This window comes from Sorex araneus, chromosome X, assembly GCF_027595985.1.
Source record: "Sorex araneus isolate mSorAra2 chromosome X, mSorAra2.pri, whole genome shotgun sequence".
Classification (NCBI taxonomy): domain Eukaryota; kingdom Metazoa; phylum Chordata; class Mammalia; order Eulipotyphla; family Soricidae; genus Sorex; species Sorex araneus.
Genome location: NC_073313.1, coordinates 161,336,255 through 161,353,711, shown reverse-complemented (window position 1 = coordinate 161,353,711; position 17,457 = coordinate 161,336,255). Strand labels below are relative to the sequence as shown.

Sequence of the window (17,457 nt, the reverse complement as noted above, 5' to 3'; positions counted from 1 at the left end):
AAGCGCTCCTAATTAGGTGGATTCTGTGAGGGTCCCGATCTGAAATAAGACTAGTGAGGTTAGTAAACAGGGGGCCCAAGACGACACATGCCGATCAAGGGCAACTTTATTAACTGCCACGCTGGTTTTATACTTTTCTTAGCAGGGGGTTGGTACATAAGTTGTCAATCATCAGGGAAGTGTCTTCTCAGACCAAATAAGGAAAGGTTCGGGGTGTATTAGGTGGGCTTACAACATTCTTCAAGAGTAGATTGAGAAATAGTGGGGAGGGGAAGGCAAGGGTCTATCTGGCAGGAGCATCTGGCAGGAGGAATGCACAAGGTAGAGGAAGGTATTCTACTTTAGGGCTTTATGGGGTCTCTCAGTTAACTGCCCTGGGCTACTTTTACCTCTTGAGTTTGGCTATTTCCTTTGTCACAAGGGCACCTGTGCCTCAGGTCAAGCAAAGCTGATAATGGAATTTTCCGGTTTGTCCAGGGTAAAGGTTTCAGGGTCCTCTTTCGTTCAGGGTCCTGAGCAGTCCCCAACATCTCCCCCCTTTTTCTATTATAAAAATGAGCGAGTGGGTGGAGTGCCTGTCTTAGGTTACTTAGTGGGCTTCCAGTTCTGGACATGGCAGTGACCAAAAAAGGTTAGAAAAATGAGTGCATGACTGTAGGTGGTGCCATGTTCGCACCCAGATACTGGCACCAAGCTATCCCCGTCTTAGGCATTTCCACAGCCGGGAACAGAGTGAGCAGGGGCGGTATGCCAGGTACTCAGGTGCTCGAACTCCGCAAAGCTCAGGGGCTGAAGTGTGGGCTTTTCCAAGTTATCCAGCCCTTCGGGGTCGTGTTGGGAGAGCTGCTGATAGTGGACCTGTACTGAACGTTTGGTTGCCTCATCAACCTGGTTTTTAACGAAATTTGTGAGTCGGCGGAATGCCCATGGGCCAAAGGAAACTAGCAGTAAGAACCCAATGAAGGGTCCAAGGAGGCTAGGCAACAGCGTCAAGAGCCAGGGTGAGGTGGAAAACCAATTTTTATACCAAGATTCCTCCTGGTCTCTCAATCTTTTCCTTTACTCTAAGCTTTCTTCCACTCGTCTAATGCTATCCTTAACTAGCCCAAGCTTATCTTTAAAGAAACAGCATTCCTCCAAAAGAGTGGCACATACTCCCCCCTCTCTCAAAAAGGCCAGCTCAGGGCTGTGTCTGTTAAGGTGGACGACCTCAGCCAGAGAGCCAACAGTGTCAGTTAGGTATAGAAGGCCCTATTTAAGTTTTCGGACATCAGCCTCCACAGCAAGGGACAGTTGGTGGAAGTTTTCCTGAGAGGAGATAAGGGAGTAGATGCCCGTACCGGCGCCTGTACCACCCAGACCGAGAAGGAGGGCAAAGGTGATGGCAGTAACAGGCTCACGTTGGTGGCGCAGGAGAGAGGAAGAAGAGGAGAAGAGCAGGGCATCGGCAGGGCGAACCGTGAGGCGTGGCAAAAGCAGAACCAAAATGCAGTAATCTCTATGTGCCAGGAAGGCAGATGTAACAATGTGAGGAGTCAGGCCAGAGGAACAGGCGAAGTACGTATCAGCGGGGGCCACGACTTAGGAAGGATAGAAGGTGGCATTAACGCGGAGGGAGGAATTGGATATAACAAGAGTCTGATTGCAAACGGGTACTAAATCATACGGGGGGAGCATATTGGGCCCCAATAGGCAAAGTCCGGATCCCACCACATGTCCCAAAGTCAATCGGTGCGTGGGCCCCACTTCCCAGCGGAGTTCGTTGGTGTCAGAGACGTTCAATGGAGAGCCGAGGACAGCAATGCCTTCGTAGAATGGCGGTTGAGAGGAGTAGCAGATCCAGCATTGGTCATAGGCGGGGTCGGTGATGGCGGCAGCAGAGGCGTTGACCATATCCAGGATGGGCTGAGAAGAGGGTGCTGGACCCGCAGGCAGAGTAGGATGGAAGAAGGATGTGGGTGGCGGGGTCCCGGAGGGCGCCGGTGGGTAGCGACGGAGGGCAGGGGGGCGATGATGGTGAAAGGTGTTGTTGGGGCCCATGGAAATAGGGCATGAGGAGAGGGCAGTTTTTAGAAGGCGAAGGGAGAAGGTGAAGCCTTTATCGTAGCCGAGGTGATACAGGTGAAGAGCCCAGGGCAAAGTATTGGACCAGGGATGCCGTTAGCCAGCAGAAGTGAATTGGATGGTGAGGAAATTTCACGCACGGTTGCAATCGACAGAGGGCGTGTGAGGTGCTCGTCGGATCGTGATAAAGTCCCAGGGGGAGGAAGGTTTCTTATAGGTGTCCCCCGTGGTCTCGCAGCCCCAGGTGGCACAAAAAAAAATCAGGGCGATCGCCACAAGTGCGGGCAAGAGAGGGGTTATGTTGTAGCCTATGGCGGCGGCCAGGGCAAACGTAGATGGGGTCAGAAAGAAGTTTCTGGCGGTGGCGGCGGGCGGAGCAGCCAGAAATGACGCTATGGCCAGGAACGGCTTTGGGCGCGCGACCGCCAGCGTAATCAGGGAGAGACCAGAAACGGCTGGGCATTGGGAGGGCGCAGAGGTCAACCCAGAGCTCGGGCCAGGGTGTAGTAGAAGCAAAGTGGAAGTGGAATTGACAACATCGCCCGCTTCATTAAGGACTTGCCAAGTAAAATTAAAAATCTGGGAGGAAACAAGGGAGGTACCCAAAAAAAGGAGGGGGGCTAAAAATCAGAAGGAGATGGGGAAAGGGGAGATAAGGGGGCAGGGGAGGTGGAAGCATGAGCCCCGTCATGGCGGACAGGAGAATCGGGCGTCACGGTGTCCTAGACAGGGTCAGCGAGGTCGCGAACCGCAGCAGTCAGCTCGGCAGGACCTTGTGGGTTGTGGAGTCTGGGTCAGTACCAGGAGGATGAAGTTTACTCCAGATGAAGCCATAGCAGGACCAGGAGTACATTAGTAGGTGTCATCTGTTAAAATATAAGCATAGACTTTTCCTCCTACAAGGAGGTTTCCCACTATTTCTTTTTTGTGTGTTCTAATGCAAATATAAGAATCAATTGTTTCCCAAGCCCTTTCTCATTCACAAAGTTGCAAGAACCAGATACTTGGAAGAGTCAAAAAACTGGATTAGCCAGTCTTATCTGCTGGGCAAAAGTGTGATTAGAATTCACTGTTGAGGAGGGTCTGCATTTTCCAGTCTGACTGGGGCAGAGCTGGGAATGCAGCAGGGGGATGGGTAGATCCAGGAAAATCTTTAAAAACCCTCGAACTGACATCTGAGATTAACTCCTTATAACCCTGAGCTAAGTAGCTTAATTTTTTTTTTTTTTGTTATCTCAAATCAAATAAAACACTGGTAGGACAAGTTTTGCAACCAATTTTAGAACTCCAAAAAACTCATGTTTTAACTAAACCATTACTCTTCGAACCTGTTTTTACTACAATTATTTCAGCTCACATTCTAATAATCCAATGCAGATGTATAAGTACATTGACACAACAGCATAAGACCTTTAAACCATCAATTTTCATGAAACATGAGTAAATCTTCTTTGGCTTAAGTTCAACAGTTTTTGTACCTTAGTTCAAATCATGAGCTTTCTAACTTTATCAATTCCACAATACAAGCATGCTGTCAAACACAGAAAGAGCCCTTCGGGTATTCATATATATATATATTTTTTTTTAACCAAATTATGATAATAGCATAGAAAAAAAATTTTGACTATCAAATGTCTATGGAAACACAAGTAACTTTGTTTATTTTGAGGGTTTCTGTACCTCTGTTGTTTGAAAAACAGCTAAATTCCTCATTAAAATTAGCAGAGGCTTATAAGATAAACCTTGCACTCTAAATTCTCAATTCACTTTTAGATTTCTGGCTCTAGTTCTGTAGCTGTTTCTAGATAGTACAGATACTGGAATTCAAAAGAATTTCAATTGGTAATAACTACTAATGTTCTTCCAATAAGAATTTTAGACTAAAAATTTCAATTTCGTTGTAGGCGCCACATTCTAATTAGAAATCTTTGTTTAAACCTGGTCTAACAGGTTCCAAAATCACATAGATCCTTTAAATTGCTGAACTGCATATCACTCTGATCTCTCGAGATGATCCTGTTTTCCCCAGGACTAATTTTTTTACCACTGATTTTCATTCTGGCTCCAGCACTCAAGTGTTCCACATAGAGAGACAGACAGACAGACAAACAGACAGACAATAAGTTCACTAAAAACACCACATGTACATGTGCACACATCTGCAGTTGATCTATCGATCTGACCCTTCAGAAATGGCAGGGAAAAAACTGATAGACTGAGAAAGGAAGGAACAAGTCCCCAGGGCAAAGTTAAGCCCTGTCGGCCGATTGGGAACATTGCTCCCCGTTTCTCTGCCCGACCAGCCAGTTTCCTGCTTATTAAAATTGGGTCAAGAAAGCGCTTTTGTTGATATAAGCCGGCAAAACAATCCATGACAAAGTTGTTGAAACCTAAGTTGTCAGATGTTACAATTTTAAGGTCAAGACTACTTCTGAGGTGGATAGACCACCTTAGCGACACACTTTTTCATTCCTGATATTAATAAACACTCAATCACAATATCTTGCATTTTCCTGACTTCCTTGCTGATAATAATAAGCATAACTAAGAGAAATATAATGAGACAAATATACACACACACTAAGGGCACACGCACAAAGCACACTCCTGCACTCGCTCGGACCGGTCCTCTTTCATTCGGGTGCGAACCCCACGCACCACATTCACACAGAAATTCTTAAACCTGCCCTACGGGCGTCCACATTACTTTTGGTCTTGTCCCCCTGACAATGGGGTTGCTACAATGTACATTGGGCTCTTTCTAATTAGAAGCTAGCAAACTAGAGGCAAAAAGGGGGGGGGGGTGATCTTCAGGATGCAAGGGAATTGAGAAAAAGCAGTCTTTTAAATCGAGTACTGTCTTACACATTTCTGAAGGAATGGCTGCTGGGGACGGCAGTCCAGGTTCAAGTACCCCAAAAAATGATCATGGTATTATTTACTGCTCATAGATCCCGTAGCAGTCACCAACTGCCAATTTTTTTTTTTTTTGTCTGTGTTCCAGGGAGAGGGGGTGGCGATATAAAAGCTATCTGTATAAAGATTAAAGGGTTGAGGGGTCGAGGCAAATAATTTGGACACGGCAGCAAGTTCAAAACCAAGGAAAAGCTGGGAGGGTGCATCTGTATTATCCTAGGAAATGCGGAAACCCCTGTGTTACAGCGTCTGAGTCAGACGCTGCGCAGCCGAGTGAAGCAGGTCAGCGGCTGCACCGGCCAAGAGGATGTTGTCCATGTAACGAACAAAGTAAAAGGAGGGATAAAAGAGCGCAAAAAGGGTAAATTATGGAAGTGGCAAAGGGTAGGGCTATTGGCCATGCCTTGGGGCAGGACTTTCCAATGGAAGCGAGGGCTGGGGCCCAGCACAGTTTGTGATAGGGAGAGAAAAGGCAAACCGTTTGCAATCCTCTGGGTGGAGGGGAATGGAGAAAAGGCAATTCTTAAGAATAAGGACAATCTTAGAGTTGACGTGGGGAATAGCCGATGGGCAAGGGAGGCCAGGCTGGGTGGCGACTATGGGGATCATAGTTTTATTTATTTCCCGGAGGTCATGGAGGAGCCTCCAGTCACCGGATTTCTTTTTTTTTTTATCACAAAAATGGGGGTGGGGTGCCGGGCTGTACCTGCACTAACAACTTGGCGGCCTGTAATTTTTCAATGGGAAGGGGCCCTTGGTGTCAATTAGTAAAAAGCCCACTTCTGAGAGAATATCCCTGCCCCAGAGATTGACAGGGAGCCCAGGCAGAACATAAGGGCATACAGTCCCGGATTTGCCCTCCTCGGTGCGCCAATCAAGTGGGGACAAACTTAACATAGGGTTTTGGGATTGGCCTGTACCCTGAAGGTGAGTCATCGAGGGAGTGAGGGGCCACTCTTTTGGCCAGTCTTTTTTGGCAATGATCGTTACATCTGCACCAGTGTCAATCAGACCCGAAAGCTCCTTCCCGTTGATTTCTAAAGTCATCATGCCCTTGTCCGGGGGCAGGGATTCGGGTCTCGAAGGGTGGGGATCAGAAGCAACAGTAGGAAGGTCCGAGATGGATTGGGCGCGAGAGGCGGCATGGGAACAGCCCCTGGAGACCACCTCTAAGCGCTCTTGGGCCGTGCTAATAATCTGGGCCGAACGGGGGTTGTCGTGGGCACTAGTGATAATGGATTTGAGGAGCGACCAGTATTGGAGCATAAATCTTTTGTCAGCCTCCGAACCTTTAGAAGCAAAAAAGGAAGTGAGCTCAGAGCCTACCCGCTCCCAAGAAACACAATTGATCGTGGGACAAGGAACAGCAAACTTGGGACAAATCTTGTGAACAAAAGGGAGGGACTTTAAAATAACCCTATTCCTAACCTCGATATGTCTGTCACGTAAGTCTTCCTGAATGCCTTCAATAAATTCAGGTTCCTGACTGATTCCTGACCCCATCTTTAAGAGGGGTGAATGGGACGGCGGTGAAAAGGTACCTTATTAGACTAACCCAGCTCTGCGTCACCCCTAGGGGGCTTACCTGACGCCTTATGAGTGGCTCCGGACTCGTCGCCGCTTTGCCGTCCGATCGGGTGGCCTAACTCACGAACCCACGCTGGGCGCCAGTTGCGCGTTCCCCTGGAGATCTCTCCGGCCCGCGGAGAGACAACAGTGGAAAGCGCTCCTAATTAGGTGGATTCTGTGAGGGTCCCGATCTGAAATAAGACTAGTGAGGTTAGTAAACAGGGGGCCCAAGACGACACATGCCGATCAAGGGCAACTTTATTAACTGCCACGCTGGTTTTATACTTTTCTTAGCAGGGGGTTGGTACATAAGTTGTCAATCATCAGGGAAGTGTCTTCTCAGACCAAATAAGGAAAGGTTCGGGGTGTATTAGGTGGGCTTACAACATTCTTCAAGAGTAGATTGAGAAATAGTGGGGAGGGGAAGGCAAGGGTCTATCTGGCAGGAGCATCTGGCAGGAGGAATGCACAAGGTAGAGGAAGGTATTCTACTTTAGGGCTTTATGGGGTCTCTCAGTTAACTGCCCTGGGCTACTTTTACCTCTTGAGTTTGGCTATTTCCTTTGTCACAAGGGCACCTGTGCCTCAGGTCAAGCAAAGCTGATAATGGAATTTTCCGGTTTGTCCAGGGTAAAGGTTTCAGGGTCCTCTTTCGTTCAGGGTCCTGAGCAGTCCCCAACATAATATATGTCCATATCAGATGTCTTCCGGGAGCTTTGTTTTAAAGTCTCTAGATGTTGACCATTGATGGGATTACACAGTTTCTGGGTGTGACTCCTTGTTCTATCCCTTCTAAAATGGCCTCCACCTACCTTTCTAAATTTACAACCCCATACTATGCTCGACCAGTATTTTTAAAACCATAATTATCTCATGGCTTGGGCTATAAAATGTCCCCATACTTTCTCTTTTTCACCCCACAATAGACTGTCAAAGCATCCTTCTAGGGCTGGAGCAATAGCACAGCAGGGAGGGCATTTGTCTTGCACATGACTAACCCAGGTTCAATTTCTAGCATCCCATAGGGGCCCGAGAGCACCACCAGGAGTAATTCCTGAGAGCATGAGTCAGGAGGAACCCCTGTGCATCGCCAGGTGTGACCCCCCCCCCAAAAAAAAACCTCCTCCTGCCTTAAAGCTTGTCACCTGATGTTTTCTGCCAGAAAAGTTCTTCGTTAGATAACTGCATGAATCACCCCAAATTCATCACATCTCTATTCAAAATCCAGTTCCTCAGAATACTCACCTATCTTGGGGCTGGAGCAATAGCACAGCGGGGAGGGCGTTTGCCTTGTACTCGGCCAACCCGGGTTCAATTCCCAGCATCCCATAGGGTCCCCTGAGCACTGCCAGGGGTAATTCCTGAGTGCAGAGCCAGGAGTAACCCCTGTGCATCGCTGGGTGTGACCCAAAAAGAAAAAAAAACTCACCTATCTAAAAGCACATCCCTTGTCACCCTTCATTTTCTCATGTTCCTTTTCCTTCCTTCAATAGCGCTTATCATGATCTGATATGGGTTCTTCATATGGGTTCTATTGTCTGTGTTTGGATAATTCTTATTCAAGGGCCTAAAACATATATATATACATATATATATTTATATCCTGTTAAGGTGATTAACGGGATATTGTGATTGTGATATATATACATATATATATATATATATATATATATATATAGAGAGAGAGAGAGAGAGAGAGAGAGAGAGAGAGAGAGAAGTCCCCCCCTTCACTGGGACCTGTCAAGACATCTGCACCCAAGGACAGTACCACTGGCTTTTGTGCGGGGTCACTTCCTCTGTTCTTCACCAACAGACCCTCCAAGTCCCAAGTCTGATCTCCCATGGATAAGACCACCCAGCTTAGAAATGATCCCTTTAGAGAAGGGATCACTAAGAAGATGATGGCTAGAGGAACCAGTTGGGATGGGAGATGCATGCTGAAAGTAGATAATGGACCAAACATGATGACCTCTCAGTGTCTGTGTTGCAAGCCATAATGCCCAAAAGTAGAGAGAGTATGGGGAATATTATCTGCCATGGAGGCAGGGGTAGGGTGGGAAAGGGGGGGTATAACCGGGATATTGGTGGTGGGGAATGTGCACTGGTGGAGGGATGGGTGTTTGATCCTTGTGAGATTGTAACCCAAACATGAAAGCTTGTAACTATCTCACGGTGATTCAATAAAATTTTAAAAATAGGGGCTGGAGTGATAGCACAGTGGGGAGGGCATTTGCCTTGCACTCGGCCAACCCGGGTTCAAATCCCAGCATCCCATATGGTCCCCTGAGCACCCCCAGGGGTGATTCCTGAGTGCATGAGCCAGGAGTGACCCCTGTGCATTGCTGGGTGTGACCCAAAAAGCAAAAAAAAAAAAAAAATTTTAATTTTTAAAAAAGAAAGAAATGACCCCTTTGGCACACTGGGCTCTGCATTCCATTCCTGACTGCGCATTGGGTCGCTAAGATGCTCCACATTCATGTCTGGGCTCAGGGCGTCACCACACTTCACGTGACACCAGCGGGAATAAACTATTCCCCCAGATTGCAAACTGGGAAGAAAGAGAAAGAGCGGAGGTCGCCAAGCTTGGGAGAGCCGCAATGATCAAATCAAAACCTCCACCTTCTGGGCTGGAGCGATAGCACAACGGGGAGGGCGTTTGCCTTGCACACGGCCGACCCGGGTTCGATTCCCAGCATCCCATAGGTCCCCTGAGCACCGCCAGGAGTAATTCCTGAGTGAAGAGCCAGAAGTAACCCCTGTGCATTGCCGGGTGTGACCCAAAAACAAAAACAAACAAACAAACAAAAAACCTCCACCTTCTTTCCTTCATACAGAGGATATTGTCAAACGTCACTTGCCCAAGTCCGACGGACACCACTGGCACCTGCCTTTTCCCAAGGAGCTGAAATTCCATCCTAACTCCTTATACCAGGACAAACGTAAAATTGCTGAGGTAATTTAGCCCATCTTGCAGCTTCTAACCTCTATGTCTCATGTATTACTGTTTTTTTTTTTCTCTTATTGATCCTTTCAGTAGCAAGTTATTTCAGCTGTTTTAATTATTATTATTTTTTTTTTTTTGCTTTTTGGGTCACACCGGGCAATGCCCAGGGGTTACTCCTGGCTCTGCACTCAGGAATCAACCTTGGCGGTGCTCAGGGGACCCTATGGGATGCTGGGAATCGAACCCGGGTTGGCTGCGTGCAAGACAAATGCCCTCCCCGCTGTGCTATCGCTCCAGCCCCTAAGTTTCAATTTTTAATCATTTCTCCCATTCTTCACAAATTCAATGGAACACAGTAAATGATAAATAATTTTGGGTTTTGGAGCTGGAGCAATAGCACAGCGGGGAGGGCGTTTGCCTTGCACGCGGCCGACCCCGGTTGATTCCCAGCATCCCATAGGGTCCCCTGAGCACCGCCAGGAGTAATTCCTGAGTGCAGAGCCAGGAGTAACCCCTGTGCATTGCTGCTGGGTGTGACCCAAAAAGAAAAAAATTGGGTGTTTTGTTGGTTAAAAAGAAGTGTGCTGCTGGCCTCACATTCTGGGGAGAGGGCAACTCAGAAAAGGGATCACCAAGTATAATGAGGTCGGAGGCCATGCGGGGGAAGGGTGATGCGGGCTGAATGTGGTCTAGAGACTGAACACAGTGGCCACTCAACACCTCTATTGCGAACCACAACACCTAATGAGAGAGAGAGAACAAAAGGAAATGCCCTGCCACAGTGGCAGGGTGGGGTGGGGGGAGACGGGATTGGGGAGGGTAGGAGGGATGTTGGGTGTACCAGTGGTGAAGAATGGGCACTGGTGAAGGGATGGGTTCTCAAACTTTGTATGGGGGTAACATGAGCACAAAAATGTATAAATCTGTAACTGTACCCTCATGGTGATTCACTAATTAAAAATAAATAAATTTTTTTTAAAAAAGTGTGCCTTGCACCACCACATACAGACATTTAAGTTATTTGAATTGTTTTTGCTTTGTCTTCCTGGGGGGGGGGGGTCACACCAGTGGCGTTCAAGGGCGCCTCCTAGCTCTGCACTCAGGAATCACTCCTGGTGGGGTTTGCAGCACTGGGGGTTCGAAGCCAGATCAGTCAATTGCAGGGCAAGTGCTCTTGCAGGTACCTATCTCCCCAGCCCCTTCTTTTCTTAATTACAGAATGCAAATGAGGTGAGTGTTTCTGATTTTGGACCTTGCGTTTTGTTTGGCTAACAAGTACATCCCTAAGACTGTCTGCCATAGAGGCAGGGGGAGGGGTGGGATGGGGGGGGGGATACTGGGGACACTGGTGGTGGAAGATATGCACTGGCAGAGGAATGGGTGTTTGATCATTGTATGACTGAAACTCAAACATGAAAGCTTTGTAACTAGCTCACAGTGATTCAGTAAAAAATAGTATACATATATATATTAGCTTCACGTGAAATGAGGTGAAAAATACAGATGCAGAATAAAATAATGGCTTCGTCTTCTTGGTTATGATCTGCCTTTTTTTTTTCTTTTTGGCAATGCACAGGGGTTACTCCTGGCTCTGCACTCAGGAATTATCCTGGCGGTGCTCAGGGGACCCTATGGGATGCTGGGATTCGAACCTGGGTCGGCCGCGTGCAAGGCAAACGCCCTACCGGCTGTGCTATGGCTCCAGCCCCATGTTCTGCCTTTTTAAAGATAAAAATATGGTCTGTTAGGAATTTTGTACAAATGATAATGGTTATTGCTATCGTAATGACTTTAGAGGTTTTTATTTTTGTTTTGGGGGTATTTTGCATAATTTTAAGTTTTTCCAAAAGAAAACAAAAGGAAGATAGACCTGTTAAAAAAAAAAAAAGAAAAGAAACAAGGACTGGAGCGGTAGCACAGCAGGGAGGGCGTATGCCTTGCACACAGCCAACCCCGGGTTCGATTCCCAGCATCCCATAGGGTCCCCTGAGCACCACCAGGAGTAATTCCTGAGTGCACAGCTAGGAGGAGCCCCTGAGCATCACTGGGTGTGACCAAAAAGCCAAAAAAAATTTTTTTGAAAGTGAAAGTGCATTTCTTTTTTTTTTTTTTAAATTCCATGAAACACAGTCAATGATAAATAAGTTAGTTTTGTACTATGCTGCTGCTAGTGCGGCCTCCTGACCTCATATCTCTTCATTCTCAGCAATGGAAAACAAATTACCAAATGCTTTCTTTTTTTTTTTTTTTTTAAGATTTTATTTATTTATTTATTTATTTATTTATTTATTTATTTATTTATTGCTTTTTGGGTCACACCCAGCGATGCACAGGGGTCACTCCTGGCTCTGCACTCAGGAATTACCCCTGGCGGTACTCAGGGGACCATATGGGATGCTGGGAATCGAACCCGGGTCGGCCGCGTGCAAGACAAGCGCCCTACCCGCTGTGCTATCACTCCAGCCCCACCAAATGCTTTCTTTTCAGCAGATCGACTTTGGGGGGGAGAAACTCCAAATCAATAATAGTGAATTTTTTTGTTTAAATATTGAATGTAATCAAAGTAAAGTGAAAGTATGGTGAAATTTACCAGTTACACATGCGGGGTGGGGGGCTGGGGAGGTGGGGGGAAGGGGGGAGGTATATCGTGATTCTTGGTGGTGGAATATGTGCACTGGTGTAGGGATGGGTGTTTGAGCATTGTATAACTGAGACTTAAGCCTGAAAGCTTTGTAACTTTCCACAAAAAAAAAAAAAGAAAAAAAAAACTCTGAAATCTATAAAAGCTGATGTCAGTTGTTATTCTGGGAAGGGTGTCACCTAGCCACGAGACTGCACTTTCCAAATTTATTTTTTGTTATTTCTGAATAAACCTGTTTTGTCAAAAAAAAATAAGTTAGTTTTGTCGGGGGTGACCTGGGACCTGCCCAGCAGCCCTGGGCATCAGGTGGACGCAGCTGAGGCCCCGGGTCACGGCAGCTCTTTCTGGTTCCAGACTGTAGGGCAGACGCTCTTGCCAAACATGCTGACGGACTTCGTGTGGACGCTCCTGATGAAACTCTCCCTCCCGAATGAGGCCATCACTCAGCAGGTGGCCAGCATCCTGCAGCTGACCCTGGAAAAGTACGCCCACAAATTCCTCATGGTGAGACAGACACCGAGTGGCCCCGTGACTGAGAATCCCGAGGAGGGACTCAAAGCATCTTCCCTCGTGGTATCTGAGTGCAGATGGCAGTGGATACGGTCCCCACGGAAAAGTCCCCGTCTTAAGACCCTTGACCACTTTGTTCCAGAAACCTCCTTCGTCACGCCCCTACTTCTTGCATTACTTGCCGAGCTAATGTCGCCTTGCCCTGTGGAATGCTTCACACCCAGAAAAAAGGTGTCGGGAATGATGTGCATAAAAGGGATGCAATGACCAGCCACGGCACACGGTGTGTTCACAGCCGGCAGATTTTCTTTGCTTGTTCCTTTGCTTTTTGGGTCACACCTGGCAATGCTCAGGAGTTACTTCTGGCTCTGCTCTCAGGAATCACTCCTGGCAGTGCTCAGGGGACCCTATGGGATGCCGGGGATGGAACCCAGGTTGACCCATGCAAGGCAAAGCCCTCCCCGCTGTACTATCACTCTGACCCCAGAAAGCCATATTTTTTTCTTTTGGGTCATACCCGGCGATGAACAGGGGTTCCTCCTGGCTTTGCACTCAGGAATCACTCCTGGCAGTACTCAGGGGACCCTATGGGATGGTGGGAATCGAACCCAGGTTGGCTGCGTGCAAGGCAAATGCCCTCCCCGCTGTGCTATCGCTCCAGCCCCCTGACTATATAATTTATGTGGCTCCCTCCCCCAAAATACAGTGAGACTTCTACCCTAGTACCCGCTGTACTATCGCTCCAGCCCCCCAGAAAGCCATTTTTAAATTCACTTTTAAAAATTTTATTTTGCTTTTTGGGTCACACCCCGGCGATGCTCAAGGGTTCCTCCTGGCTCTGTGCTTAGGAATCATTCCTGGCAGTGTCAGGGGACCCCATGGGATTGAACATGAGTGGGTGGGCCGTGTGCAAGGCAAACACCCTTCCTAACCAGAGTATTATTGCCCCATGCAAACATTTCTTAAAGGCATGCACTAAAAGCAATAAAATAGCACCGAGCTACCGTGGCAATGCCAGATGGGCACCATTCAGGAGAGATCTCACCACCCCTTGCCGTAGAACTGAATACATAATGTTCTTTTCTTTTTGGGTCACACCCAGCGATGCTCAGGGGTCCCTCCTGGCTCTGCACTCAGAAATCACTCCTGGTGGTGCTCGGGGGACCCTATGGGCTGCTGGGAATCAAACCGGGGTCGGCCGCGTGCAAGGCAAACGCCCTCCCCGCTGTGCTATCGCTCCAGCCCCCTGACTATATAATTTATGTGGCTGGGCGGAGAAGGGGCCTTGGGACCGGCTCCCCTGGCACCAACGGCTCGTTGCAGGTGGCCAGGATCGTGGACAGGATCTACAAGCAGCTGTTCGAGACGTCCTCAGCCCTCCTGAAGGAGGCCATGCTCCAGGTGATCACCCTGCTGACCCACACCTCGCCGAAGAAAATCATCTTCAAGCTGATAGACTGGCCGGTCCCTGTGGACGAGTAAGGGCCCAGTGCCACCCGCGGGACTTGGGACAGACTTGGCGACGTTCGCTTCCGGCGATGCTCAGGGGTTCGTCCTGGCGGTGACTCCCATCCACGGACTGGCTATGTCTCTCCTAGCTGACTTAGCCCAGCAAAATGCTTTCATTGCTCTTTAAGGGGGAAAAAAGGGGGGCACCTACTCTGCCATCTCGGGGTCCCCAGCACGCTGCCAAGACACTGTCTGCCATTGGGGGTTCTTGCAAGTCTCCCGTTCGCGTCCTGCCCGCAGCCCACAAGAGGGGGCATACCCCGCCAGGACCAAATTCTCTGTGCGTTCCTGATTTTATTTATTTATTTATTTTTTGCTTTTTGGGTCACACCCGGCAATGCACAGGGGTCATTCCTGGCTCATGCACTCAGGAATTACCCCTGGCGGTGCTCAGGGACCATATGGGATGCTGGGATTCGAACCCGGGTCGGCCGGGTGCAAGGCAAACGCCCTACCCGCTGTGCTATCACTCCAGCCCCAACGTTCCTGATTTTAAAGGACACGTGGGAGATTATTTGGGGGGGGGGAGAGGGGTGGGGGGGAGAATTCGTTTCCTCGAGGGGCAGAGGGCACCCTGCACCCAGCAAGCCCCAAGTTCATCCCTGGCCTGCCCCCCCGCCCCCCCATGGTCCTGGTGGGGCCCAGCGGAGCCAGCAGTAAGAGATTCCCACCTAACGGACGGGATCGCGGAATTTTCTAGACCCACTCTCCGGGCCCCTAAACTGTTGGTGTGAAACTCATGGTCCACAGTCACAGTCACAGAACGTAGGAAAAGAGGAAACGCCTGGTGTGAGTGGGCGCCGGTGCGGGATGGGGCGTGGCCACACCGAAGCTCCACCCCGCAGGAGGGAGGCGTGACCACGCAGAAGCTCCACCCCGCGGGAGGGAGGCATGGCCACGCAGAAGCTCTACCCCATGGATGCGTCCCCATCCCTGGTCCGGATGTGGGCATCGAAGGGGGACCTGGTGGGCCCCAATGGAACCTCCCAGAGGCCAGGGAAGCCGGCGGGGGTCGGCAGAGGCCACACAGAGCTGTGCCACCGTCGGGGGTTGCCGTGTGTTCGCAGGACCCTGATCCTGATGTGGCAGGCGGCGGGGTCCGAGTCCAGCACGGCGCTCCAGGTCCTCAAGACCATCCTGCTGATCCTCCAGGGGAAGCCCGGGGAACTGCAGGACAACATGCTGGAGAAGAGACGCTTCTCCATCGACACCAGCAACATGATGCCCGTGACGGTGAGCGGCCGGGGGGCAGGGGGGGCAGAGCTGCAGTGTCCTGGGGGGCAGAGCTGCAGTGTCCTGGGATGGGGGCAGTGCTGCAGTGTCCTGGGGCAGAAGCAGCCTTCGATGGTGCTAAGTGGAAGGGACAGGGGTCAGGGGGGCTGCGTGTCAGGAGGGGCCCCTCCGCGGGGTGGACACGCGAGCTGAGACCTGAAGGAGGAGTCGGACGGGAAGCGGGGACGCAGATTCTGCAGACACGCAGCGAGCCCCGGCGCCCGGCCCCGTCCACCCTCCCCAGGCATGCCAGGCCCTGTGCACGCTGCTGCCGGTGGCCTCCTACAGGAAGGCGGTGGCGCAGCTGTTCCCCGAGCTCCTCATGGCCATCCTGCTCCAGGTCTACTACGACAGCCAGCTGCGGCTGGCGCACACCGAGAAGTTCAGGTGACAGGCAGCTGCTGGGAGGGGCGTGGCCACACCGAAGCTCCACCCGTGGGAGGGAGGCGTGGCCACGCAGAAGCTTCACCCCAAGGGAGGGAGGTGTGGCCACACAGAAGCTCCACCCCATGGGAGGGAGGCGTGGCCACGCAGAGGCTCCACCCGCGGGAGGGAGGCGTGGCCATGAGAAGCTCCACCCCAAGGGAGGGAGGTGTGGCCACGCAGAAGGTCCACCCCACGGGAGGGAGGCGTGGCCACACAGAAGCTCCACCCCATGGGAGGGAGGCGTGGCCACGCAGAAGCTCCACCCCAAGGAGGGAAGTGTGGCCACGCAGAAGCTCCACCCCATGAGAGGAAGGCGTGGCAACGCAGAGGCTCCACCCCCACAGGCGGAAGGCATGGCCACACAGAAGCCCCACCCCGGGAGGGTGTGGCCACAGCAGCCTGCAGACTCCCCACCCCCACCGACCCATGCGTCCCACCTTCCCAGCCTCCTTGGAGGGACAGGAAAGCACCTTGGGGTGGGCGTGGCGCAGGCAGGACCCAGGGCAACCAGCTGCGGGTCCCCAGGGTGCTCGGCGCCCAGCTGGGGCTGGGGACGGCCCTGTCTCCCCAAGCAGATGGTGAGACTCTGCTGGACGTTGCTATTGCCATGGGGAGCCTCTCGCCCCCCAGCCCCCTGCCCCCGTGGGTGGGGGCTTCTCCTCCACACGGACGCGGTGGTCTGCCTCCTCCCCCAGCCACGAGTCCTGCTCTGGGGTGGGGCGAGAGGGCAGCCCCCCGTGCGCGCCCCACGCCCGCCCCCCCGCGCGTGCTGACGCTGGGGCTCCGTCTGGGGCGGGGCGCAGCTACGCGCAGGAGGCGCTGAAGGTCCTCCTGAACTGCTCCGGCCTCCAAGAGGTGGAAGCGAGCCTGAAGAAGAGGAACTGCTGGGTCCAGTTCTCCGACGTCATGTACCACCACCACGGGGTCTTCCTGGTGGCCAGGCAAGACGGGGAGAGGGGTGGGGGGGCCGCCGCGGAGGCTCTGGGCTGGACCCCGCCTTCCCCCCCACCTACCCCGGCTTCCCCGGGGGCCCCTCGGCTTCCAGAGTCCCCCCGGGAAGGGTCTGCCCGACACTCCTGCCGACCCTCCCCAAAAAAGGGGCGGATTTGGGGGAGGGCTGGAGCCATAGCACAGCGGGGAGGGCGTTGGCCTTGTTCTGGGCGACCCGGGGTCCAGAGCCAGGAGTGACCCCTGAGCACCACCGGGTGCAACCCAAACAGCAAAAAACGGGGTGGGCGATTTCACTAGCAATGCAGGGAGCGCAGACACTCTGGGGGTCCCGCAGGGGCTGGGGGTGGGAGCCGGGCAGAGCAGGGTTCCCCTGCAGGAACAAGGGGCGGGGTGCTGGCTAGCCCCCACGTCCGGGTAGGGCATCCCGCTCCCAGCATTGAGCTGTCTCGGTGGGAGTGGCAGGGGGTCTGGGTGTCGGGGGGTGGGCATGTGGGACTGCGGCCCATGGAGGAGTACAGGGGGGCTTCATGGCCTACCTGAGCCCCCCAGTCTGTCCTCTGCTGCCTCGGGGCAGCAGCGGCACCCGTTGCCTGGTCCCACGGGACCCGTCTCCCCAACACCGCTGCACGCGCCGAGCGTGGCCCCCGATGTCCCA

General features: G+C 51.5%; 1 protein-coding gene across 1 annotated transcript in view; it reads left to right on the top strand.

Moving 5' to 3' along the window:
- The window catches only part of MROH9 (maestro heat like repeat family member 9), a 34,253-nt gene that overhangs the window by 4,443 nt on the left and 12,353 nt on the right, over nt 1-17,457 (top strand). Inside the window, 5 exon segments of the mRNA XM_055121212.1 lie at nt 12,496-12,638; nt 13,968-14,122; nt 15,221-15,386; nt 15,670-15,812; nt 16,655-16,792. Coding sequence (XP_054977187.1) covers nt 12,496-12,638; nt 13,968-14,122; nt 15,221-15,386; nt 15,670-15,812; nt 16,655-16,792 — 745 coding nt within the window.